The sequence below is a fragment of the Panthera pardus genome, unplaced genomic scaffold (assembly GCF_024362965.1).
Source record: "Panthera pardus isolate Hobbes unplaced genomic scaffold, ASM2436296v1 HiC_scaffold_12, whole genome shotgun sequence".
Taxonomy (NCBI): domain Eukaryota; kingdom Metazoa; phylum Chordata; class Mammalia; order Carnivora; family Felidae; genus Panthera; species Panthera pardus.
Window position 1 is genome coordinate 39,857,957 of NW_026526677.1, and position 25,938 is coordinate 39,883,894.

Below are 25,938 nucleotides of genomic sequence, written 5' to 3' on the forward strand. Positions count from 1 at the left end.
GCGTCTGTCGCTCAGCCACACACTCTACTCGCTCTCTGGGAAATGTCTGTTCCTCCAGGCGTTGGGCAGTTACCTTCTCAGGTGGATAGCGACAGCAAGAACGGCTTAAAGGAGAAGACAAAGAATAAGCAGCGAGCCACCAAGAGCCAAACCTCTCTTTCTTCCCATCCTTCCTACTCCCCCAACCTCGGGGTGACTTCCAGTGCCCAGGGGGAGCTCCCGCCACCCAGACACCAGACCTGAAAAGTTCTCTGTTTAGTTAAGCTCATCCAAAAGGCAGACACGCCAAAGCCTTTGGAAGCACTTCAAGGAATCCAGCTTCGACCTCGGCCGTTTAATGGTTTCTGAAGCGTTTCATGCCAGAAGGTGATCTGAGGGGCTCCAAAATGAGACTGAACAGTCCTGGTCAGTTTCCGGCCAGCAGTGGCTACTTCGCTTGCCAAGACATGACCACGAAGGCTGACCAACACCCCGAGGCCAGAGCCATGGCATCTTGGCTTGCACAGATGGAAGGGAGCTCAGAAATCGCCATGCTCAGGGTGGGCGCCCCTCCCCTTTCCTTGGACCGTTCTTTAGTTCAGCTACAACGTCTTTCCTTTCATTGTCCAAAGATGCTCCAGTCGCCAGCCCCCAGGAGTGGGGCGGTAGGTTTGGACGCATTAAAAAAGATCAGAGAACGCAGACTGAAGGATGATGGACAAACAAAAGGAAAAATAGAATCACATTTAGGAAAAAACTCCTTTACTAGTCAAAGGGTCCTTTGTTCCAAAACACTGTGCAAATACCATCAATCATGACCTTTTAAGTTGTTTTAGGAGTATAATTAAGTTGGCTAATATCCTTTTGCTTAATAATATCCTTTTGTTCAGGACTCTGTTGAAAGATGTATCTTCTTTCTCCTACTTTAGCAGCCAAATTATGAAAAATACAAATGGCTAACAAATGCTTCTTCCAATATGTTCACTTGTCTAAATCAATACTTTTATCCTGAACCTCCCCTCCCCTGACGAGTGCAGTGGGGGATTTCAAGAATCAATAGGTTACACATTTGTAAGATAACTGAGCTATGACAAGTGTTCAATTGTTAGAAGCTGTTTTGTTTACTGAAGGTCACTCTGGGTTTCTTGGTCCTTTTGGTTTTCAAAAACATCCTTCACGAGAGTTCATCCATGACAGAGGTAGCTAAGACGCTGTAATACGGGCACTTTAGACGTCTGATCTGAAGCAAAATACCGGGAGTGGAGAGCTGGCTCCTAGGGGTTCTGCGTCCAGCTGCCGTGGTTACTTTGCCCATTGTAGTCATTTTAGACTGTATACACTCATGAATTAATTCACGCGTTTGACAATCACGACATACATAATTCAGTGTTGTTTTTTTCCTTATGTTTCATCACATGTCACCCTCACCATAACTCTATGAGGTTGGTGCTACTCTTGATTCCATTTTCAGAGCTGAGGAACCACAAGTTCAGAGATGTTCAAGTCACGTGGCCATCAAGTGGGATCGCTGGGAACAGACCCCTGGTGCCCTGAACACCAGTCTGGCATTCAGACCACCTTCATCACACAACTTGCACCAGCTGGCACGAAAAAGAAAAAGCAGAGCAGCATGGGTATTTGAAGACCAAGGACTCCAGAGGCCTGACACGGCTGACTCGGAGCCAGTCCCGTTCTGCAGGATGCTACTCTCGCAGACAGCTCCTGGTGTGGCCAGAGGGGGCTTCAGACAGCAAGGGGGCTGTGTCTGCTATTCAGAGACCTTCTGTGGGGCTGGAGTAAAAGGATCCTTCAGCCACTCACCCCACTGAGAGCTGGCAGAGCGATATACCCCCATACTTGCAGGAAACGACATGTGTCTTAGCCTTTTATTAAAAATTTTTAATGTTTATTATTTATGTTTGAGAGAGAGAGAAACAGAGCGCAAGGGGGAGGAGCCAAGAGAGAGGGACACAGATGCCAAAGCAGGCTCCAGGCTCCGAGCTGTCAGCCCAGAGACCGACGCGGGGCTCAAACCCACGAACCACGAGATCAAGACCTGAGCCGAAGTCGACGCTTAACTGACTGAGCCACCCAGGCGCCCCAGCCTATCTTTTATGAGCTCAGAGCAGGAGTCTCATTTTCATGGGATTCCATGAAAACAGTCTATTACCCTGACAAGTGGAATCAATCCATCACTAATATACATGCATTGTGTCCTGCTTATTTACTGTGGTAGACTGACTGCAAAAACAGCCCAAGTCTCCACCCTCTCCATATCACAGACGTTCTGCAGTGTGGCTCCGCAGCTCCTCCCTCGACTGGTGCAGGATTCCCAATCCCATGCACCTGGTCAGGTCATGTGACTTGCTCTGGCCAACAGAGCGCTGTAGAAGAGCACCAACGTTCCACTCCTTTCCAGGGTTTAGGTCTCACAGGGCTGTGCTCTTAGCCCGTCTTGGAACTCATCCACCACGAGGACAGCCTGGACTGGCCCGCTGGAGGACCAAAGACCAGGGGGAGAAAGGGGAGCATCTCTGATGAGGGCAGTACAGATTAGCCAGCATCCAGTGGACACCCAGATGACCCCAGATGCATGAGCGAGTCCAAGTGAGATCAGCCAAGCCTGGCACGCCTCAGCAGAGCTGTCCCATCAACCTGTAGGCTGGCGTATACATGGCTATTATTCGAAGCCCTAATTTTTAGGGCCTGGGGAGATAGGGGTCAACCAACAAGTCACAACCTGCTTCACCAACTTTCTCAGGACGGGAGGATCCAGAAAAAGGTTAGCCCCCACAAGTTTCACTAATATTTATGATTTGCTGGGCAGTAACAGGATTGAAGCAGTTCCATGGGAAACAGTCACTATGTCTTCTTTTTTTGTAATTTTTTAAAGTTTATTTTGAGAAAGAGAGAGCGGGAGATGGTGTGAGTGGGGGAGGGGCAGAGAGAGAGGGACAGAGAGACTCCCAAGCAGGCTCTGCACTGTTGGCACAGAGCCCAATGCAGGGCTTGAACTCATGACTTGAGCTGAAGTCAAGAGTCAGATGCTTAACTGAGTCACCGGGGCGCCCCAAATAGTCACTGTTTCTCATTGGAGGGCTGGAGACTGCAAAGGCTCAGAACATGGCTAAAAGAACACAAGCTTGGCATCAGCCATCAGGGTCAGAATCTGCACCCTAGCATATACATCCTTTGTGGAAAAGTCACTCTCCCGCACAGGTGCTCACTGGTATAGACTCCAGACCAGATAAATTTCATAGGAGACAAGGTGATCCTGGCGCCCTAAAGAATATTATTACTGAAGGGCCAGAGCCTTGTCCATAAATGAGTAACAGGACACTATGAGTGTCTCTGGTGCATAGAAATCTTTACAAACGGGGCCCAGTTTCTTCCCTAAAAGGTCTAAATAATTCCTCTTTCTGGCGGGCTATCCTCTGACTTTCCTTAATGAATGCTGCCCCCTACAGCATGTGCGTTAAATATATACATACATACATATATATATATATATATATATACACACACACACACACACACACACACAGATGTATATATATGTATATGTATATATATATAAAATTCTCCCTGAAGATATTTGTATCTGGCTCTTCTGAGAAGAGGACAAGGAAATGAATCCAAGTGTTAAATGATCGAAACCACCCCTGAACAACTTCTCACTCAGTAGCCACGACTTCTTTTACATGGTAGAGATCCTGGCCTGTGGCCTCTTTGATGGCCTCACAGTATGAGCTTTGCGAGTTCTAGACAACTTATCTGAAGTTACAGGAGAGATCTTTCCCAACTGTGTGAATGGAGGGAAAGAAGTCATCATAAACTGTACACAGGCCATTGCCTACATAAAACGCAACTTCTTTTGTTCAGCACAGAAATGAACCCCAGAATGGAAGCAGCACCATCCAGAATAAAATGCTGTTTTGGAAGGAATGAATACCTTCAAAGGAACCAACCCAAAGGCGAGCCTTTGTGAACGCTGATCAACCACGATGGATACGTGTCATTATTAGGCCTTTCCAGAACCATATCACCTCTAAAATCATACCAACTCTACCCTTTGCCTAAGATAATCAAATCCTGTATCGGCCAGGGATTTTAGAGAATATCTATCCCAGTCCATTTGCTAATACAGGAAACCCCACCTTTAGTAACGTCGGTGAGGGACGATCTAGCCTCTGTTTCTGTTTCTATGAGGTCAGGAAACTCTCTACTCCCATGATGAGCCTCTGTTCAACTGTGAGAAGAAAAATGTGAATAAGTTCTTTTTGAAATTTTGCACCAAAAGTTTGAGTCCCTGTGATTTTTTACTTCTCCTGTGACCAGAGAGAGAAAAAAAAGCTGGCCCAAGATATAGACTTTCATTTATTTTTTTATTTTTTATTTATTTATTTATTTTTAGTGTTTTTGAGAGAAAGAGCAAGTGAGCACAAACAGGGGAGGGGCAGAGAGAGAGAGAGAGAGAGAGAGAGAGAGAGAGAGAGAGAGAGATACAGAATCTGAAGTAGGCTCCAGGATCTGAGATGTTAGCACAGAGCCCCACATGGGGCTCAAACCCATGAGATTCGAGACCATGACCTGAGCCGAAGTCAGACGCTTGACCCACCAGCCACCCAGGTGCCCCTTAAATTGTTTTTTATGTTTCTTTATTATTTTTTGAGAGAGAGACAGAGCATGAGTGGGGGAGGAACAGAGAGAGAGGGAGACACAGAATCCGAAACAGGCTCCAGGCTCTGAGCTGTCAGCACAGAGCCCGACGTGGGGCACGAACCCATGAATCGCAAGATCATGACCTGAGCCGAAGTCAAACGCTTAACCGACTGAGCCACCCAGGCACCCTTAGACTTTCATTTCTAAAAGGAAACTGACCTCTCTTCACAAAACTGTTTACTAAAACATCCTTTATTTCTAAACTCTGGACGAGAGTGGCTGCTCTGTGCAAAGTAGACCCCTGCAGACTTTCTCTGGGTGTCACCCCAATGAGGCTCTACCTAACGCACAGAATTGGCTTCATCTCTCCTTTATTCTCCCTCTTAACACCTTATCTTCTTCTTAAAAGCACTTAACACAGGACTTGGTGGAGAGGAACGTATGTTATTAGTCTTTGGGAAAAAAAAGCAGTTGACACAAAATGTCATGAGATTATTCGTGGTTTAATATTGGTCTCTTCCACCAGACCCTAAGTTCCACGAGGGCAAAGATGACATTATTGACTCTTTCGCTTTTGAGTATTTAGCATGAGGCTGGATATCTAGAGGGCACCCAATAATGTGCTGAACTGAGTTTCAAGTACATGAGTGCATAAAAGAAGGGAGACTCATGTACTCCACACTGTACATTCGGGTTGGCATGATTAAAAATAAAGCCACATCTGGCAGAACTTTTCCTGTAGCAAAAATCAACCAGTGCCTTCATAGATCCTTACTCTTAGGGCTAAATTGGATTCTTAAATCCACCAGCTGGTGGCTGCTGAAGGGGGTGGATGGCCCTGCGAAGATGATTTTAGCTTGGGCCTGCTGTCAGCTCCTGACCGTGCCGCATGAGCCTGGTCGCGTCCAGAACGTGGCTTTTCTTCCATTCCCACGCGTTCTCTCAAATGAGGAAGCAAATGTGGGGAGGCCTTGTCCGGAAGAAAACACCTAGACAATGTCAAGTCATAATCCTCCCAGAGTGCCCTGAGAGAGCCAGGCAGAACACAAGGCTCTACCCGGAGACACGATACAGAACCTGGGCAGTAGGGGGCAGCAGAGACTCAGTGTCTGGACTGCCCTGAGGCAAGCTTTTTTTGTAAAACTGCTTTACCCATGGTGAGTTATTACAAGTCACCGATTCCCACCTCCATTTCATATTTCATAAAAATGCCGTGCTTCTCTCATTTTGAAAACGGCAAAGAGAGCATTAGGTGTTGAGGGGCCTTCCTTATTTACCTTTGTTCTCACAAGGCAAGCAGGCCAGGCCGCGGATTTCCAGCAGCAGCTAGCGTCTATCCACAAAGTTCCGACAGCCTTGCTCACCGCATGAATCAACGTGACTGCAGCCAAAGATTCATGACAGGAGCTCCTGGGACACTAAGCACGTAAACTGTGACCACAGTGCCTTGGCATAAACCACTCTGCAGCATGACCACTAACATGGCACGACGCCTGCAGATGGCCTGTGCGTCACGCCTACCACGATATGGCTGCATGGGGACCGCTGACTTGGAAACAAACGTTCTCCAGGTGACCCCCTCATTTGTCATTCTCATCAGGGGAAGACAGTTCCCTAGCGTATGTGCTACGTGTCGGAATCCTAACGAAACACACGCTGGCAGAATTGTGAAGGCAGGCTATGGTGCAGAAACGGGCATTTTATCCATGAGGTTCATTTAAGCCCCAGAATGCCAAGTCCTCAACACAGAGAGAAGCCACATACGCATGCACAAGCGACTCCCTGTCGAGTTGCTACGCCAGCTGCCGAGTTTATTGTTCAGGAGCTCTCCCCTCGTTCTGACCAGCCTTCTGTTCTTGTCCGTTTGATCAGAACAGTATTCCTTCTGTGTGTCGTGAACACGGGCCACTTGTGCCCAGAGAAAAGTTAAGCGCATTTGTCCCAAAATGTATTTATCTCCTCGCGCTCATCAACTTTGTCAAATACTTAAATATTTAAAAAGAACATTTAAAGGAATGACAGCAAGGCCCTGGCTGCAGATGAGACCTGGATAAAAATGACGATGAGAGCACTGAGAAACATAAATACTTTCCCCTACCAATGATCCTTGAAATTAAATTGAATTCACGTATGTGTGACGCTTGCCACATAGCAGATGGAAGCAAAAGAAATGTGGAGATTTATCATCTGAAGATCAGAAGCACATCAACGAGCCATCTTCCATTCCTGACACAAGCTAATCAAATAGATACTTCATCTCCTGAAATGATTTATTTTCTCTCTCCTTTACTCATTCTTCCTGTTACAACAGGCCAGGTTTATTGTATTTTAGAAACAGGACACACAGCAGAGAGCCATAAGCTCACACGTTGGCTTCGAAACACATCCATATTTAGAGGAAAGCAAATATGGTTATATCTGTCGTCTTCTCCGTGAAAAAGGATGGCTTTAGCATTAAAGGTTATTAATTTCCCACATTAGAAGGACTGATGCACCTTCTCTGACGGCCCTTCTGAATTACACAGTAGATCAAGAAAATGGCTCCCAAAGGTCACCAGAGAGACTCTACCAGAAACGATTTCTTTCACCTTCATGTCTGACTTTAATTTGATGCTCCAGCTAAGAACAGTAGCTAGGATGGAGTTTGGCTAGGAAGTTTTACTAGTGTTCATCCTTCCCTCTGAATAGGGCAGCGCCCTGGTAAAGTAACATCAAGCTCTTCAAGTGCCAAGTAGGGAAAGAACCAGAAGATGATTCTCCAATCGGAGAAAGGGTGGGCTGACTTTCCCCCCCAAACACTTCTTTGCAGCACACTACCTCTGCAACCGTACTGAGACCCCCACAGTGACGCTCCCTTTTTCATATTTCTAGGCTAAGTACGGGATCAAAATCCTTTTCCTTTGTTTTCTATTAGCTCAGCTGACACAAGGTAATACTGAAGATTTTTTTTTTAATTACAATAAGAATTCCACTACAGATTAGTGAGGCAATGGAACGGAGCCAAAAGAAGGTATGAAGACCCAAACAAGGAGGTAAGTTCACCCAGTATAAGTTACGGGCGCTGAGAATAAGTTTAAATATATGTACAGCAAAACGTATATGCAAATTTGAATGGTTTCCCATTTACTGGGCTCCTGCTGCACGCCAGGCATTAGTCTGGGTGTCTCACTACATTATCTCTATTCCCTACAACAACACGCTACAAAGAGGCTGCTGGGAATGGAAGGGCAGCTGGAGGGCGGCATGCCCTTTCAAAGGTGACCCAGAAGTCCTCCCTAGGAGAGGGGTTCTCAAACTTCACTGCTGTAAGAATATCAGGGGTAGAAAACGTGGATTTCCAGGCTCATTCAGAAATCTGACTTAGAAGGACTAGGTTTGCAAAGCCTTGGGATTTGTGTTTCTAGCAATTACCTCAAAGGATGCTGGTGTCCACGATCCATTAATCACGCCCTGAGAGACAACACTTCAGAGTCTTGAGTGTACTGTCCCACCAGATCATGGGACTTGAGCTGCGCCCTTTAGACTTAACAGAGACCTACCACGCTGTCCCTTCTTGGATTTGCATATGGGCAATTTACATACACTGTGTCAGAGTGGAACAATATTACTGTTTAAGGTGTTATTTGGGAGACTGGTACCACGTGTTTAGGACTTTTCATCTATTCAGTTAGACAATGTCAATCCTTCGTTTAGAACAAAAGGAAACTGGTGTGAAATACAAACTAAAACAATGAAACCTGCGTTTGCCAAAGAGCGGTTGACCTCCACCTGCCCTGCTTGTGAAAGGGCACCATTAACAGACAGCAAATGAACGGACTCTACCACGTTTCGAACACTCAGAGCTCAGCAATTTTTTCACACCATGCAACGAAACCCACAAGGTCAATAAGCTCCAGCTATCGGGAAACAAGAAGTCATAATACTTCATAGCTAGATGTCTGCAATCGGTAGAGGCAACAAAGACAAAACGTGGATTGTGCCATGCAAAAAAAGAGAATGCTTCACATCTGACTTTCTACCATCATTTGGGCTAGGGCAGACTGATGCCACTCCACAGATAAATCAACTGGATCTCTGAGAGGTAAGCTGACCTACTGTGGGAGAAGGATTGACAAAATCTCTTCCCCTTCTGCATGAGAATTTAACCTTCAGGTTACCTTGTAACTCTGTTCCCCTGGAAACTTGATAAAGATAGAATGCCAGCTATGTTACTAAGCAACACTCCTCCTGGTAAAAATGACCCTTGGTAGTTAAACCACATCTGGACTGAGAAGGGCTATAAATGGAGTGTAAACACCTCTTGGGGGACACCATCATTTTAGGTTTCTCTATGTACTGTGACTACTAATCAGACCTCATCCTTGCAGGAACCGTAGAAGTTAGCTGGGCATACTGTGTATTTACGAGAGATCTTGGCTCCCACGGAGCATGTGGCCCTTATGCTAGAGTGACTCTTGCATCTGCCCTGTGGGAGTCTTGTAGCCTCACACCTGAGTGGTCCCATAGGTGGGAGGAGGCAGTGACAGCATCTGGGTGGCTATGCAGCAAACCCCTGGTACAGGACCATGCCTATGGGAGAGAAACACTTTCTCTGCCAGCAACCTGTGATTCCTGTCTACATCCTGAGGAGGACAGTGCCATGTGGGGTTCATGGTCGTCCTAAGGGGGATCCTGAGCAGATGTCCCGGTGAGCACTACACTTGCCCCAAAAGCCACACTTCTGGGAAGTATTGGAAGGCCAGAGCTCAAACTCAATTGTCTGCTTCAGTGTAAAGTCTTTCTCTGTTTATTTGCAGGCTCTAAACCTTCCCCTACTTTCCCCCAAACTCCCGCCAAGATAACTATATTCTGGCCCAAGAGACTGGCGCAGCTTCTCAAATACTTGCTAGGCTTTTTTTCTCCTCCCAGTGCCAGGTGTGAGGTCGCTTTTCGCTGGTCACTTTTAATTCATCCTGCTTGCCCAGCCTCAACAGCTGATCTAACAGTTCACTGATTCCATTTCCAGATGATCCCCCCTGAGACTCCTTTAAATCCAGCGATACCTCCTCAGTTCAAATCTTTTTAAACTGGCTTTTTTTTTTTTTTTTTTTTTTTTTTGCCCTCAGACAATTAAGGCTTCTGCTCAGAGGGTCAAGGCGACCTCACGGTTGATTCCCAACCAGAGAGGACGGAGCACGGACAGGCACGCGAGCTCTCCCTGGTCCAGGACTGCCCTACAACTGCTGGGGTCTCCTGATGGCCAAGGGAAGCCTCACCCCACCGCTGAAATGATCTTGTAGACATTTCCCTCTACAGGTCTTCCATAGGACAAAAGTTTACTAACACAGTGACCCCAGCAGATGTCCTGTTGGATTAACACCTGGACCCAAACAGTGGGATGAGTCACTCCTTCCCAGCCTCCCGCTCTCTTTCCGTGAAAATCTGGAGCTAGAAATCACTGCACATGCTATCACTCCTCGGAAGTCCTCCTGGAGCCTTCCTGATTAAGCCCCTCTTTTTCCTCATGGCTTTGAAGGAATCTCTCTTACAGGACTTGTGAGCACCCCCCCCCCACCCGCCCCTGGGGTTGTGAGCCCTGGAAACTCTGAATCTGTGTCTCAGTCCCTTCAGTCATGATGACAAGCCCAAGGCTGGACATAAGCAGTGACAAGATGAACAAATGAAAGAAACAACCTGAAACGGGAACACCCAACCGTATGCTTTTCTGTGTGATGTGGACCACTGAATTAATCCCATGTAACCTGTAATTTTATGCCAGAATCCTGGTTAATGGCAGGCCATGGGCAACTTCTTCACAGTTCTCTCTCCCAATCATTAACTCAGATAAATAACTTACTTTGCCAACCATAAAGTGACAAGTTTACAGAGATTCTAAATCAATGGCTCCAGTGTTACTCAGCCAAGATATAGTGCTGAAGGCTATAAAACTCTGTCTCCACCCCTGTCTGGCTCTTCTTTTCTACTCATGACAGCAGAGAGTGAACAAGAGGGAGAAAATGACATAGGATGAAGTCCAGGGGAGGGAACCTATGAGAGAGCACTTAGAGGGCTCCCATTAGACAAGGCCAAGGGGCCAGGGAAAACAAGCATTCATACCTCACAGTGGCTTAGGGACGGATGACCTCAGATTCACTTTACAGAAGGGGAAACCGAGGCCCAGAGAAATTAAGCATCTTTTTTAAAAATTTTTTTTAATGTTTATTTATTTTTGAGACAGAGACAGAGCTCGGGCGGGGAGGGTCAGAGAGAGAGAGAGGGAGACACAGAATCCGAATCAGGCTCCAGGCTCTGAGCTGTCAGCACAGAGCCCGATGAGGGGCTCAAACCCACAGACGGTGAGATCATGGCCTGAGCTGAAGTCGGATGCCCAACCGATTGAGCCACCCAGGCACCCCGAGAAATTAAGCATCTTGAGTGAGGCCACACTAGTTGGCAGGCAGCTTGATCTCAAACCCAAGTGCTTTCTGTACATGCCAAAGTCTGTCCATGTCACTAGTCATAACTCATAGCAAGGCGGCAGTTAAAAGGGCCAGTTGTTAGCAAAGGATCTTGTTATTTCAGCTTACTGTAACCCGCCTTATTTCAAAGGCAGTATTTTTTGTCCAAGAGAGTGAAAACAAGTGTGTAGGGAAACTGACCTCTCACACGTTGCTGATGGGAACAGACGTAGGTATAACCTTTTGGAAGCAAAATCTGGCAATGTTAAAACACCTGCAAAATGTGTATACCCTTAAATGAAATGGTATACACATGCAAAAAAGACATGAGGATGTTAATTTCAGTACTATTTATAATACCAAAGAATTAGGGGTGGCTCAGCCGGTTAAGCGTCTGACTTTAGCTCAGGTCATGATCTCACAGTTCATGAATTCGAGCCCTGCGTCGGGCTCTGTGCTGACAGCTCAGAGCCTGGAGCCTACTTCTGATTCTGTATCTCCCTCTCTCTGCGCCTCCCCTGCTCGTGCTCTAAGAATAAACAAACATTAAAAAGTTTTTTTAAATTAAAAAAAAAGAATTGGAAGCAACCAAAATGAAAGTAGTTAGGAATATTAAAGTGAATTTATGCGATGGAGTCCTATGCAACTATTATAAAGAGAGAATAAACTATAAAAAGGTTGTCCATGATTGGTTGATTTCATTTACAAGACTTTAAGTCACATACAATGTATGTCAGAGTGTCTGTGTACAGAGTTCCTGTAACAATTAAATTATTACTTACAAAGCCCTTAGAACAGTACTTGGCAAATATTAAACAGTAGGAAAAATTTATCAAAACGTGATAGTATATGCATAAAGAAAATACAGAAGAATATAAGTGATAAACAGGGGCTAATTCTGAGAGCAGGGGTTATGCAGGGTTCTCTTTCAATAAATTTATGCTGTTTAAAAATTTTTTACATGACGATTTTTATCATGAAAATATAATAAACATACACTTTCTCTAAAATGAAGAAAACCATATTATTCAGGAGAGACCATCTTCCATTTGCACAGAATTTAGTTTAGGAATAGTAAATATTTCAAATTCATAGGATGGACCAAATACTTTAGAAATTTATTTGATTTCTGGCAGTGCTAACCCATCCAGAGGATGTAAGTGAGGGGATGGAAGGAAAAGATAATGTCACCAATGTTGAAAATGACAGCTCTTTCCTCTTCCTGAAAAGCTGTGATTCTGGTCTGGAGCCGTAGGGCCAAGGGAGGAAGCGAGGAGCCGCCCTATTCCAGGCCATCCCTCAACAGATCCTCAGGGGAACCTGCTCACAGCATCCCGCGGGCAAAGCAAGGTGCCTCACTGCTGCCCCCTGCAGGAGTGAGTGGGGGAAGCCAAAGACGAACCTAACTACGCTAGTGAAAACTGCCCAACTAGCAGCTTTTCCTACAGGCTAAGGATTTGTAGACTTTCCTCCAAACCTCACAAATTCCTGGGATTTACACACCAACCGTGCACTTGGTCACTTCATGGACTAAGCCAATACAGTGTGTGTGTGTGTGTATGTGTCCCTAGACTTTTTCCCCACTGTGAAGTATTTTATATATCTATTCTTCTTCTTCTGTTTCACATCTCAGTTGATTGCTCAGTTGAATACTGAAAATATAAGTATTTTCTAGATCTATTACTCTTCTTCTGTTTCACATCTCAGTTGATCAGAACTAAATTCAGCGATGATGGCAGGAAGGCATTCACTTCTTTGGACGTGATTTTCGGAGGAATCTTTCAGTTATTTCCTCACAAAGCATTAAGTGCTCCAGGGCTTTGGAAAAGCTGCCTGTTATAATTTGCTTTTATTCCTTTTTATCCTTTTAAAAAATCAAGACTAAGTGTTGAAATATTTTTGTCATATGTTGGAAGAGTAGTGAATTTCTTGTTCCCCTTTCTGGTGGGATCAGATCAACTCCTAGAAGAATCCCTGGTCCAATGGGTCACATGTACAAGCCTACGAAATGCGTTACCTGAGAGAAAATGCCAGCATGCAATGCGATCAAGGCCTGTCCGACTCATAAGACAGCTTCGAGAAGGATAGGTCATGAGATTATATTGTGGACTTTAACTCATCTGAAAGCAGTCCATACCTCAACTACAGCACCCACCACACTGAGCTACAACGTATCTGCTCACTAGTGTGCACCTCTCCAGGACCTGTCAAGATGAGGGATGCTACCCTGAGCACCCAAAAACCTGCTGTGCCTCTCGATGGCCAGGTGGGGGAGCCACTTCTCCCACCACATGGTCCATGCTGCATGGAGCTGGCTACCTCATAGGCTGCCATCAAGGTCAGATTCAACAGAGGACACAGGGACTGTGAGAAAGGAGGAGGAAATACAAAAGCCTCTTTAGGTACAATTGTGCTGTCCCTTTACCTCAGAATGGTGGGGAAAGTATTAGAATAAAAACTACCCGGGTCTGCCGAAGCCTGCTTGACCTAAGCTCTCCAGGCTAGGAGAGGGATCATAAATGCACTCTCCCATGCACCTGGAGCCCCGGTCAGTTATTTTTATCATTCTGGGAGGGAATCCTTAGGGGATTTTGTGAGTCCCAGCTCACAAGATATTCTCACACTTACTACCTCGCTCGATCCTCCCAGGAGACAGGACAGAGCTCGAGTTCAAACCCAGGACTCAAACCTTGATCCGAATTCCAGTGCTCAATTACCAGAGAGGGCAAGTTACTAAATCCCAATTAGCCTCAGTTCTTTTATCTGTAAAATTGGGTTAATGATATTTACCACACAGAATGTTTGAGAAGACCAAGTAACACAGTGAAAATCAAAGTCCCTGGCAAATGATACTTATTTTTATTTATTTTTTTATTTAGAGAGAGAGAGAGAGCGCACACGCACGCATGCGAGGGGAGACTAGGGGCAGAGAGGGAAACAGAATTTTTAGCAGGCTCCATACTCAGTGCAGAGCCCGACGTGGGGCTCGATCCCACAACCCTAGGCTCATGACCTGAGCCAAAATCAAGAGTCTGACACTTAACCAACTGAGCCACCCAGGTGCCTCTTAAACACACTTTTAAGAAGACCATACTTTTGAAAGGAACATGTTTGGCTATGGTTGAAGAGAAGAAAAGGAGGGGAGGGGAAGGAGGTAGAAAGAGGGAAAAAGACGACAAATGATTTTCTTAAGGCAGGAGCCAAGGACTGGATCACAAAGAATTTGTCTGGTTGAGACCTCCCACTGCTGGCCGCAGAGTTTCCAATGCCCTGATGCAAAACTTTGTGCCATATATAGGTCAGCCATACCAAACCTCCCTTCCTACTTTCTCAAGTATGCTAGCTGAGGGTAGGGCAGAAACCAAGCTCCACTAAATGAAACCATCCCGGGCTAGAGGGTAGGTCCAGGAGCCTCGGATCTCGTTCACAGTGGGAAGGTTGCCCAGGCTCCTGGAACACTTTCAGAGTGGGAGGCAGCTCTCCTGAGTCTCGGGGGAGTTGAGGAGCACATCTAGGACAACTCTTACTGTAGAAAATGCTTCCAAGAGATCTGGGCACATCACCCCCACCAAGAAGTCTAGACCACTTAGCTTGGGAGGAATGAAGGAGGGCTCTGCTTCTGACTGTACAATCTTCTAAGCTCAGTTTCTCCAAGGTCTCACAAGACACAGACTGAAGCAAACAAATGTCTCCAAGGTCTCACGAGACACAGACTGAAGCAAGCAAATGTTTGTTTCACCATCTTCTGTGCAATAGCCCCCACACAGCTACTCACCTCTTCCCCCATCCTAAGATCTCAGGGCTATGTAGAGCAAAAAGTCATATCCTCTTTTGGTAAAAGTTACATCATCGGAACACTAAGAATAATGTTGCATATTCCTCATATGTAGCCAAGATATTCATTTACACAACCCACATTTCTGCCTTTTTCAAAGGGTGAAAATTCCCTTGTTCTTAACTTCCCTCATATCACTTTTAATGGGTAGAAAGCTTATCAGGTCACAAAACGCACACTCCGAGAACCTTGCATTTCTGGAAAACCATCTATCATACAGAGCACGTTCTGTGACAGTTTACTTTCAAGTTGTAAATGCTATATTGCTTCTCTCTGTAGCCAGGTGTCTTCCAGGTCCCTACTAAAACAAATACTCCTGCTGGCAACCATGAACCTATTTCCACCACTTTATTAATGCCTCTGCTAGCAAAGTTCCTGCCAGCCAAGTATGTCCTGTGGCCCATGCTATTTGCAACCTTGTTCCCAACCCTAGCAAACTCGCCCAAAGGAACTGGATCTGTATACAGGAAAATGCCAAAAAGGACCCTCAAGAAGTTGACTTACCTTTCTCGTGGCTGCTTGGCGGTGGTGGTGGAAGTGGGGAGGTGACCGGTTTGGACTTGTCATAGTTGTTAAAGCTCTGGCTGCGTCGGTTGTTGGCAGTGGCTGACCCTCCACGCGTTTTGGCTTCACTGCCTGCAGTGGATACCCTTGCAGTAGGACCTGGAAGCCTAAAATGCAAAAGCAACAGGAAAATGGATTCAGTCTCAGGAGAACAGCAGTGTCTCAGAAGAAGGAACTGCAACCATGCAGGAGGTAGAGGAAACCATTCAAGACATTGGGCCTGTGGAGATTTGCCAGTCAAAAAATTCAATGGAACTACCACAAACATCTAGGCTACTAATGACCCCAGCAAAGTCCAACAGCTAAACATGAGTTTTCCTTTGAGCAAAGAGAAATTCGGAAGGAAAAGTAAATGAATATGTTTGCTGATTAAAAAATATGAAGTTTATCTTCCTTTTTCTCTTGAATGAGTAATTTATTTTTCAATAGGGTCAAACCATGTCAACTCTAATTCTAAGTGTGGAACATAAGGGCCTATTAAGACTTTAAACTTTTTTACCTTCTGCGTACATCTCTTCTAGTAGGTATTAATATGGCCATAATCCATATTAATAATAATGCCATAATCCAGGGTTGCAGTATCAAGAAAATGACGTAATTTATAATAGAGAACCGTTAGCACTCAGGACCCAATACAACTGCAACAAGAAAACTCACAGCCTGGATGAAAACATGTGTTCAGACATACATTCTCCCTCAACACCTGACAACCTGTCCCTGTAGGTATTATTTAGAGGCTGAAGCCCAGCTTCTCTGCACAGTAGACAGAAAAAAATCATACGTTCTTTCTGTAGAATAAGCAGGAATCTATTAACCTAAGGACAAACATACACCTTCTCTTAAGTAAAGTACCTCATTTAGAGTGGTTTGGGAAATAAAGTTAGTGGACATTTTTGTAATATGTCTACAGATCTTACGGCCTCCTCCCCAAAGAGTTAAGGGTAAGACTCCCTCAGAATTTTGGGTCAGAGAGTACTAAGCAGGCTGTTTCTAATCGTTAAAAACAGAAAGGGGAACAAATAATGAAATCTTTAGTTATATCTTTCAGCTAAAACCCACTTAGCTGTTTAAAAGCCACTGGAACCTCCGCTGACTAGCAAAAGATCTAGTGAGAAGTCTGAATTTTCAACCCATAAAGCTTTCAACTTTCTCTCCCCATTGCAAATCTGTAAGCGCCAAAGAAGTCTGCAGTCTGGAAGCATTTTAGATATAAGCAGGCGATCACTTTAAACTTTTTTCTTGCTGGCTGAGCAAGAAAGATGGTTGTAGAATAAACAGAGAACATGAGCTGGTGAGAGAAGACTGTAAAATTTATACAGTTAGGAAGGTGGCCCAATTCCCTGACGGGGAGCTAGGAGGGAAGGAAGGGGCTGAGTTCTCTCCCCTAACAAGAGGCAGAGGGAAGTGCACTTTCCACTGCACTAGGACGATTTGCCCCTTTTACCCCATCTTGTTTTGGAGAAAAGATTCACCCCACATAGACAGGCAAAGAGTGGGGTATAAAGCCAGCATCTATATTTGGGTGCCAGATGTGGCCAGCACAACTGAACAAGGAGGCCCGGCAAGGGGATTTTGGTACCTCTTGGTTCTGCCTTTAATACAAATGGCATCCCAAGAGCCCTCCAGGTCAGTGTTAGCTGAGTACTCAGAGCCAATGGCAGAGCTTCTGCAGATACAGACATGGGGTCCTCTGGGCTGGACTCCTTTAACCCAGCTATAGTCTGCAGAGCCTTAATGCCCACAGACAGGCCTGGGAAAGAATTATAGACTTCTTTCAAGATGATGTCACAGCAATAGTATTATGTGGAACAGGGTAACAGGCCATAGCATTCTACTTCAGTAGGGAATTTGCAAGAAGTAGGTAAGCAAAAAGCAACAAGAAGGGAAAACAGGCTTCCTTTTGAAGCTGCTGCAGAGCTCCCACTGCCCCAACTCAGGGGTCTCCAGAGCCTCTATGGAAATAAGATCGATCAAAGCATAGGATGGGATGGGTACAACCTTGAATTGGGTAGGCAATCTGGTCCTCTGTGAGGCAGCATGGAGTAATGGATAAAATAAGGACTTTTCCCACACACAGAACACTGGACCAGTCTTATAATTTCTCCAAGATTCATGTTCCAGATCAGATAACTTTGGAATAATAATAAACTATCCAATGGGATAGTTGTTCGTTTGAAATGGAGCTTAATGTCGGGCCTGTTGTGAGTATTCAATTCCTGTTAGTTTCCCCTTCTCATCCTCTCTGTTGAGCATAAATTTATAAATGAGTTGGGCATTGTCATAAAGGAAACACGCTTTGGTACAAAAAAGAATCAGACAAAATAATGAAGGACATTGATGGATCTAGATGAAAGTATCAGAAGAAAGCAGACAAAAATCAACATACACAAGACAGAGATCTACATTTTCAAAAAGGTAAGCCAGGCTTTGGCAGATGGTACTTATTTCCCTAAGAAACATTCCAGAAGAGGAACTGCTCTATGGAGGAACATTCCAGAAGAGGAAGATCTATGACTAAGACCTTCTACTTAGGGCATCTCCGAGCCATCTGTAGGCCCCATTCCCCACAGTGAAACATTCCTGGTCTTGGATCAATAAGCTAGTTCTGGTCTCTCCTGGGTCGTCATCATCAGATTCTCTTCACTGGGTCAGGACCTAGAGGTACACCTCGGATGAGAGTGGCATAGCCATCAAGCGGCTACAGGGTTGAACCAAGTTTTCTAGGATTTCAAGAAGGACTTCTTGAAGGCTTTGAGGGCAGCTGACAAGGAAAAGAATGGTTGGCACATACTTAGCAAGGGCCACCACAAAGTTCAAGCCAACTCATGTCATCTTCTACCCCCATCACTTTTACACTGTAGTCAGCTCAGCAACCTGAACTTGACCAAATGGGAAGACAGGGTGGAGACCAAGTAATTTCTTCCAAGTTTCAGTGGGTGTCTATAACAACACAATGCTTTACACTGTGAGTTGTGAATGGGCTTGAGTAGTTGCTTGCTCCAAAGCAAGCCCCCTCCATCCCTCTGAAATTTTCAACAAAGTCTGCCTGAGACACAAAGGCCATGAATGTGTGGTGGGTAGGAAGAAAAAAGGCTTCTTTGGATCCACCCATGAGGGAACCAAAATATTCTTTGTGAGTCAATCTACCAAATTGATTCAGGCTGAATTTTAGGAATAGGATTTCAAATGTTTCACTTCAAAGACAATGCTGACCTTGAGGACCTAAGGTATATGAGCAATCATTGGGGCATGACTTTCTGCAGGTTGAAGAAGAGTTTTCCACGGTGTGAATGTTTATGCCCCCCTTCACATTCATATGTTGAAATCCTAATGTCTAGTGTGGTGGTGTTAGGACGTGGGGGACTTTGGGAGGTGATCAGGTCATTACACAGAGCCCTCATGAATGAAATTAATGACCTTATAAAAGACAGTCCAGAATGCTGGCTGGCCCCAGGTAGGGATGGAGAAGTCAGCAGTCTGCAACCTGGAAGTCAGCACTCACCAGAACCTGGCAAGGCTGGCACCCTGATCTTGGACTTCCAGCTTCCAGAAACGTGAGTGACAAATTTCTGTTGTGTATCAGCCACTGAGTCTGTGGTATTTCACTGTGACAGCCCAAACAAAGACAGGGTTCTAGTTCGATCTCATCTAGATCTTAGGGTAAGGCTGATTGATTCTAGAAAACATCTAAATTACCCATGTATTGATAAAAGAATATGCAAAGGTCAGAAGTAATTCAAAGAAGGAAAATGATAACCTTGGAGGTTGGTGGGATGGTCAGGGAAGGTTCCAGATAGACGTGACCCCAGAGCAAGGTGCCATGTGGAATGGAAATGTGCGTGGAGAACAAGAAGGTACGGAGTCATGGAGAGACGCAGAGGTCTCCGGCAGAGGGAAGCCTATAAAAAAAAGTGCAGAAGAAGGAGGGTCTGGTGTGTGCTGGGGAGTGGGGGGACAGACTGGGAGGAAAGGAGGCTGGAGAAGCAGGCAGGGCCAGAATAGACAGGCCCTAGTATGTTGCAGTATGAATCTGGACTTTTTCCTGCTCTCCAGCAATGAGTCATAAATTAGGGAGGCTGGGAGCAGTATCTTCTAGTTCACAGTAATGCAGACCTCAGGCTCTCCAGCTCATGTTCTCCAGTTCATAACTGTTAACATCCTGATGCATCACAGGAACTTCTATCAAGTCCCAGCCTGGAAACAGCTGCTGTCTGTACTTTAGGATCCTTTGCAGAAGAGGTGGGTCTCGCTCATGTGGAACAGCCATGGGTAAAACAGACGCTGCCCAAGGTGCCTGCCTCAGTGAAGCAAAGCAGGGAGAGGGGAGCACATCAAGTCAACCTGTATCATTTATGGTGCCAGAAGAGTTCCAAGGCTCCTGTGCAAGCACAACTCCACTTCTCAAGACCATTCCTTGTTCCAAACGTAGTTACGAAATGACAGAGGACACAGATGGGTTCTTTGAAACATACACGTGTTGTATCAAAAGAATAAGTTTAAGGGAAGTGGCATAAAAGAGAGGCAGAAGAGAAATCCTGCTGCTATTGAAGCCGTGGTCAATTTCTCCAACATGTGTAGAGCCGAGCAGGCAGGGTGGTAAATTGTCATTCTCGGCACATGACCTCGCAGTACATCCCGGCTCCACGCGCTGTGTGTGCTGATGGGAGGAAAGCTGTTTTTCCCCTGCAAAACCACTTCAAAGGCCGGGAGAAGATGGCCCTCCCAGGGGGAATGGCAGCTTGTGTGCACATGCTTGGGACCTCAGGTGGCAGGCATTGTGATGGGAGATGCTTTCTGCCAGAGGAGATTATTAAATGTTGAATCTCTCATCTCCATGGCCTCTGCTTTTCAGCAGCTGGACAAAGAGGACAGAAGTAACAGTCCCATTGCTTCCTCTCCACGAGATGGGCATGTGATCAACTCTGTGGGGTTTTGCTGGAGACAGGTGGTCTGGTGGCCCTCCCTGGCCCAGATCAATCCCAAACACCAACCTCACTGTATCTGCTAGTTATGGTGTATAGACCAGATATCAAAGGACTGGAAATGACTTTATTTAATCCATATATCATTATGAGTGAGGCAGCACTACCCTGTTTTGCTGGTAAGCAAACACAGGCTCCTGGAGAATAAAGACTTTACCCAGGTTACGTGGTAAGTGATGAAGATGGGCTTTCACTAGGTTTGACTAGCTGCACTCCCAGCCACGTACCTCTCTACCTCCACAGATAGAACACACCTGCAAACCCAGGGCTCACCAGGGTTGCCAAAGGACGATAATTGTAGTCGAAGGCAGAAATTCATGAAAATCCTTCATCCCTGTATGGATTCCCTCTATAAGCATCCAGATTCAATGGAGAGGCTTCTTACCCTGTTCAATATCCCTGGTACTTATACAAGGTGTTTGACTCTGGCAGGTGTTCAAAGTTTGCACTTGAACTCTATTTCCAAAGCTCTGGGAGAGTTGTCTTGCTTAGCCAGCAGGGGTAAGGTGGTTTCTTTTGACAACTAATTTTACAGCTACGTTTGGTGATGCCCAGATCAGCTAAAACGCTTATCAGAATTGTGCTCAAGGCTGGGGATGGGAAATGGAGGGGGGTTAGGGAAGGCAAGGAGGAGTATTAGGCAAATAATGAAAGAACATCCCTTCACTGGCCTCATCAGAGACAAAGATGCATCCAAAAGAAACTCTAGGTGAGGGATGTGACCCTGAAAGAAAGCCAGACCTTGGCTTTTAGTCAACTTGGAAGCCCTGTGCCCAGCACACCCTGGGGTCAGGGGCAGACACGGCCTCTTCCTTCGGTTCTTCCGCTCTTCCCACTGCCTCCTTCCATCATCTGGGACTGATAACCACTCACACTCGGGATGGGCATGTGCTTCCAATTAAATATTTTCCCAGCCAGCTCCTGCTTATCTTCTAGAACTGAGTACATCGTGGGAACAAACACCAGACTTCAGGTTCCCTCCAAGCTCACTTAACTTCCTTTCCTTTTATCTGTGAAAGGATTTCAATTTGCAATGGAACTGGAGAATGGGAAATGGAGAATCCCACACAGGTGCCCTCAGATGACCCAAGTTTAAAAACTGAAAATCGCATTTCCCATAAACGCCTGACTTACAGAAGACAGAAACCTACCCGCCTAGAATCCCTCTCTATCCTCAAGCCAATGAACTTACCACTTGGACTCTGGCTAGATCCCCCCTTCTTGTACTCCTGGCCCATCAATACAGCACACCCGGAACCCTCAACAGACTCACCTGTTTCTTGCTATGGCTGCATTTCCCAAACTGCAATTCCCCTGCTCTTCCCAAATAAACTCGATTTGAGTTTGGTAATTTGAGCTCACCTCAGTTTACGTCTCTATTTAGGTTGACGCTCAAAAACTGGGAACCCAGTTTGCCAGTGCAGGGGGTGTCTGAGGGAGGCCTGGTGTGATTTTTCAGGGAAAGCAGGCACTCTCTAGCCCGGTGTCGTGAACTGCACGTTTATGTCCTCCAGCCCCACCCTGGCCAAATTCAGGTGTCCTCACCCTAATCCCCACGTGATGGTATCTGGAAATGGGGCTTAGGGGAGGGACTTCATGCGGCTGAAGACCTCATGATGGGCTCGGTGCCTTGTAAGAAGAGAATGGAGAGGGCTTGCTTCCTCTCTCTCTGCTCTCCGTGTGAGGACACAGCAAGAACATGGCCATCTAGAAACCAGGAACAGGGCCCTCATTACAATCTGACTGTGCGGGCACCCTGATCTTGGACTTCCTAGCCTCCAGAACTATAAGGGAAACAGTTTAAGTCACCCAGTTTATGGTGATTTGTTGTAGCAGCCCAAACTGACAAAGGCGCATGATTATGAAAAGCACTGACGAACGTCGGTTCCCTCCTGTCTCCCAGAACCAAGTCTGGGTAACATATGGACTTGTTCTACAGAGAAGCAATGGCCCCGCGGCTTCTCCCCAACAGCCAGGCAGATCCTGAGTTGGGTCTCCCTATGTGTAACTTTTTAGAAAAGAAAAAGTAAACTCTGGCTAGAAAAAGGCACTGAGAACTTGACAGAGTGGGGCAGCAAGCAGACATTCAGTATGTATTTGTTACACGAATACAGATAGAAATGTAGTGTGGCGTGGGGGCGCCTGGTGGCTCAGTCGGTTGAGCGTCCAACTTCAGCTCAGGTCACGATCTCGCGGTCTGTGGGTCCAAGCCCCGTGTCGGGCTCTGTGCCGACAGCTCGGAGCCTGGAGCCTGCTTAGGATTCTGTGTCTCCCTCTCTCCCTGTCCCTCCCCCGCTTGCACTCTGTCTCTCTCAAATATAAACATTGAAAAAAAAAAAGTGTAGTGTGGATATCCCTTTAGCTTTAAATGAGAATTCAATGAAAATAATGAACCAGCATCAGGTTCTATTAGGATGCTACAAAGGGCAAAGTGAGGCAAAAGGCCAAGAGTAACAGCTAAAACGTAAGATTTTTTAAAAGCAGCCTTGACAACCCCATAAACACCAGAATCCAAGGGGGAGGAAGAGAGAAAGAGTGTAAACACAGTGGTTAAAGTGAGGGTTCTGGAGTTAGGTCAACTGGGCTCAAATCCTGGCTTTTCCACTTTCTGTATCATCTTGAGTAACTTAATTAACTTCCTAGACTTTAGTTTTCTTATCTGTAAAATGGGGATAATAACGAGTGGCCGCATGAAAACTAAAGTGAGGATTAAATAAGATAAGGCATTCAAACTGATGCATAACAAGCATTCAATAAATGTCAGCTCTTGCTGCCTTTAAAAGAAGAGTAGATCCCAAAGACGTGACTGGCATTTTCCATACCCTGGAATCGGTCCTTACAGTATGCAGTAAATGTCAAACTCTGTGTCAGGAGAATTAGTTAGTGAGCAAGACTAACTTTTATTTTTAGGTAACTGAGGCAATCTCTCCAAGGTACAAAGAGCATCCGGAAACGAAAAGGAGACACAGCCACCTTGCTGCTTTGTCTCCTCCGACCAATTGGATTCATGCTTTGGGTGCTTTAGAACTCAAGAGAAACCAAACCCGCATTAGTAATTTTAGCAATAACAGCAACGATAAAAAGCACAACACACATAAAGGAGGTGCAGATGATGTGGGATCAGGGCCAGGCCAGAGCAGGGAGCCAAACTCATCATAAAACCACCACAAAAACCACCTAGAAACTTACCTCTCCCTAAATCAGAAAGGATTTTGATACGAAGCAATGAAAGCCCAAATCAATGAAATGCATTGATTTGAAACATTTATATACACCTCAACGCCAGCCACACACACACTGATACACACATTCCCCCTTTCAATGACCCCACAGGCAGTCTCCAAACTCTCCCACATTGGGTCATTAGCCAAAGCATGTTTGGTTTTCTCAAACTGCAAACATGAAACGGGCAGAGGGACCAAAAGGAAACTTAGCCAGAACAAAGGGATCAATGAGTTGGGTTGAAACCATGCTTTGCAGGACACAGAGAAAGTCTAACCTAGAGATCTTTTTCTGACCCAGAGTGAAGCGGATGATTTTGCTTTGAGAGGAGTCCTTGGATGATGCACTGCATGACAGGAAAGAAAAAAGTGGGAGAGATGAGTGAGGGGAGAGAAGATACGTTAGACACACACATCACTAACGGGAGTCCGTGACAACGGGGATGCGCCTGGGTTGCCCTCTGCCCACTTTTCCCGTAATGGGCAGCCTTCCTTCTGAGTCTGGTTTTTCTGATTTGGTGACATTCCAATGTGAAGCAATTGCTATCAAGATTATCTAAGAACATTTGATTTCTTTTTTTTTTTTTTTTCGTTTTTCTCAAGACCAAGTATCTTTTCTACTACCTGTGACATGAGGCCGCCTTCTTCCCGCAAAAAAAAAACACTGAAGCGCAGGGTCTTGGACACGTAAACAAACTTGACAACTTCCTCAGAGCATCTAGATGCTTCTATCTCACATGCTTCTTTTACCAGGGTGCTTTTCGGAAAACGTGTCATAAAATGTTGACCCAAAACAAGGGTACGGATGTGTACAAGTTTTGCTGGTCTTGGGAATATTTGCTCTCAGTGATCTAGAAATGTTCATTTTTAGTCTTATGAGCTTGTTATATTCTAGATTTTGGACCATAAGTTGGTGTAATGAAGAATCTTGATTGGGCTTCATCAAAAGGTAAGCTCATTTACTGTCTTGTGAAAGGAGAAATATTTATCTTTCTTGTATCCACACACCGTATACCAGGTTCACCCTGTACCAACCTGTGTTTCTCAACACACGTTCCCTGGAACCCTAATGCAGTGATCTGAGGCGGGAAAAACAACGTTGGTGTCACTAGACTCTGAAAGTAAAGGAAGAGACAGGAGAGACGGCAGGAAAAAAAAATCAACTGTCTGGATTTTTCCTACACAGCTAAATATTGATAATATGTAAGGTAGACACAGAGGAAGAAGGAAGCGAGTCTTGGGAAGTATGCTCCTCTCCTGGACTCTGGGACTGGTGAGGAATTTCATGAGGTAGAACGTGGATCAAGTTCTCGGCCTCACGCAGATTAACGAGAAGAGAGGAGGTAAACGTGAGCCTGCATTTGGCCATCATCAAGGAGTCGCTCTGATTCCCTCATGCCAGCATCTCGAATTTCCTTTGCCAGTTTCCATGAGTCCTTTCTTAAACAAATTTCATGGAAAAGCTGCCAAGTTTTAATATTTGCTACCCCATGAGGTACAGTGTTTAGGCCTATTTGTATCTGGCAGAGTTCTAACAAAGGACTAAAACAAACCTGGCGTCTGGGGCTTCCATCAACACTTGACACTGATGATCAAGGGCCCACACCATTACCCTTGGGATTGTGATTATCAGAGACAGAATCTGGGATAGAAATACAGTGGAACTAAGCCAGTGATGCCATATTACCAGTCTTAAATCTACAGCCAGAGTGTAAGCAGGAGATATTAGACCCCTAGAATTTGAGAATAAGATTGTCCTTTGGAAGTGAAATGATAAAGTATCAGTACATAATGGATGAAGCCAGTTGTCTGCAGAAGTAACCCAGTCTGGGCCAGACAAAGGAGGAGTGAGGACACCGAGCAACTCTGAAGCCCAGTCCGTGTCACCACAGTGCAGAGTCAGGGGGCCAGGATGGGAGGAATCACTCTGGAATAAGTGGATATAAAAACCCGCCTTAAGTAAGTTTGGCTGCTCTTTAGGTAAAGCATTTATTAGTAGTAGGATTTTTTTTTTTTTTTTTTAACTGGGAGATGGGCGTCCTGACTGGGACATCTGGTTCTTTTAAGAAAACAAACACTTACCATGGAAATGGGTGCCTCAGGCTAGCACAGCTTAGTGACACAACCCAGGGTTTCTCAACACATGCTCCTTGGAATCGTATATGCAATGAGATGCTCTATGAAACAAGTTCCGTGGCTGAGCTGGAGGAATGCTTTCTACAGCCTCTTCTGAAGAGTCACAGTGCACACGTGTTCCT

The 25,938-nt window shown here is 45.5% G+C and overlaps 1 protein-coding gene across 13 annotated transcripts in view; it reads right to left on the reverse strand.

Moving 5' to 3' along the window:
- The window catches only part of NAV2 (neuron navigator 2), a 496,240-nt gene that overhangs the window by 197,136 nt on the left and 273,166 nt on the right, over positions 1–25,938 (reverse strand). For 11 of the 13 annotated variants that reach the window (XR_008421181.1, XM_053899896.1, XM_053899894.1 and 8 more), the window contains exons 6-7: positions 23,959–24,027; positions 15,418–15,584 (exon numbers count right to left, since the gene is read on the reverse strand). Coding sequence is in view for 12 of the 13 variants with exons in the window: in XM_053899896.1 (XP_053755871.1) it covers positions 15,418–15,584; positions 23,959–24,027 (236 nt within the window). In the remaining variant the exon portion in view is untranslated. The remainder of the gene's footprint in view (positions 1–15,417; positions 15,585–23,958; positions 24,028–25,938) is intronic. The other 2 variants (XM_053899891.1, XM_019456522.2) reach the window with 1 other exon arrangement.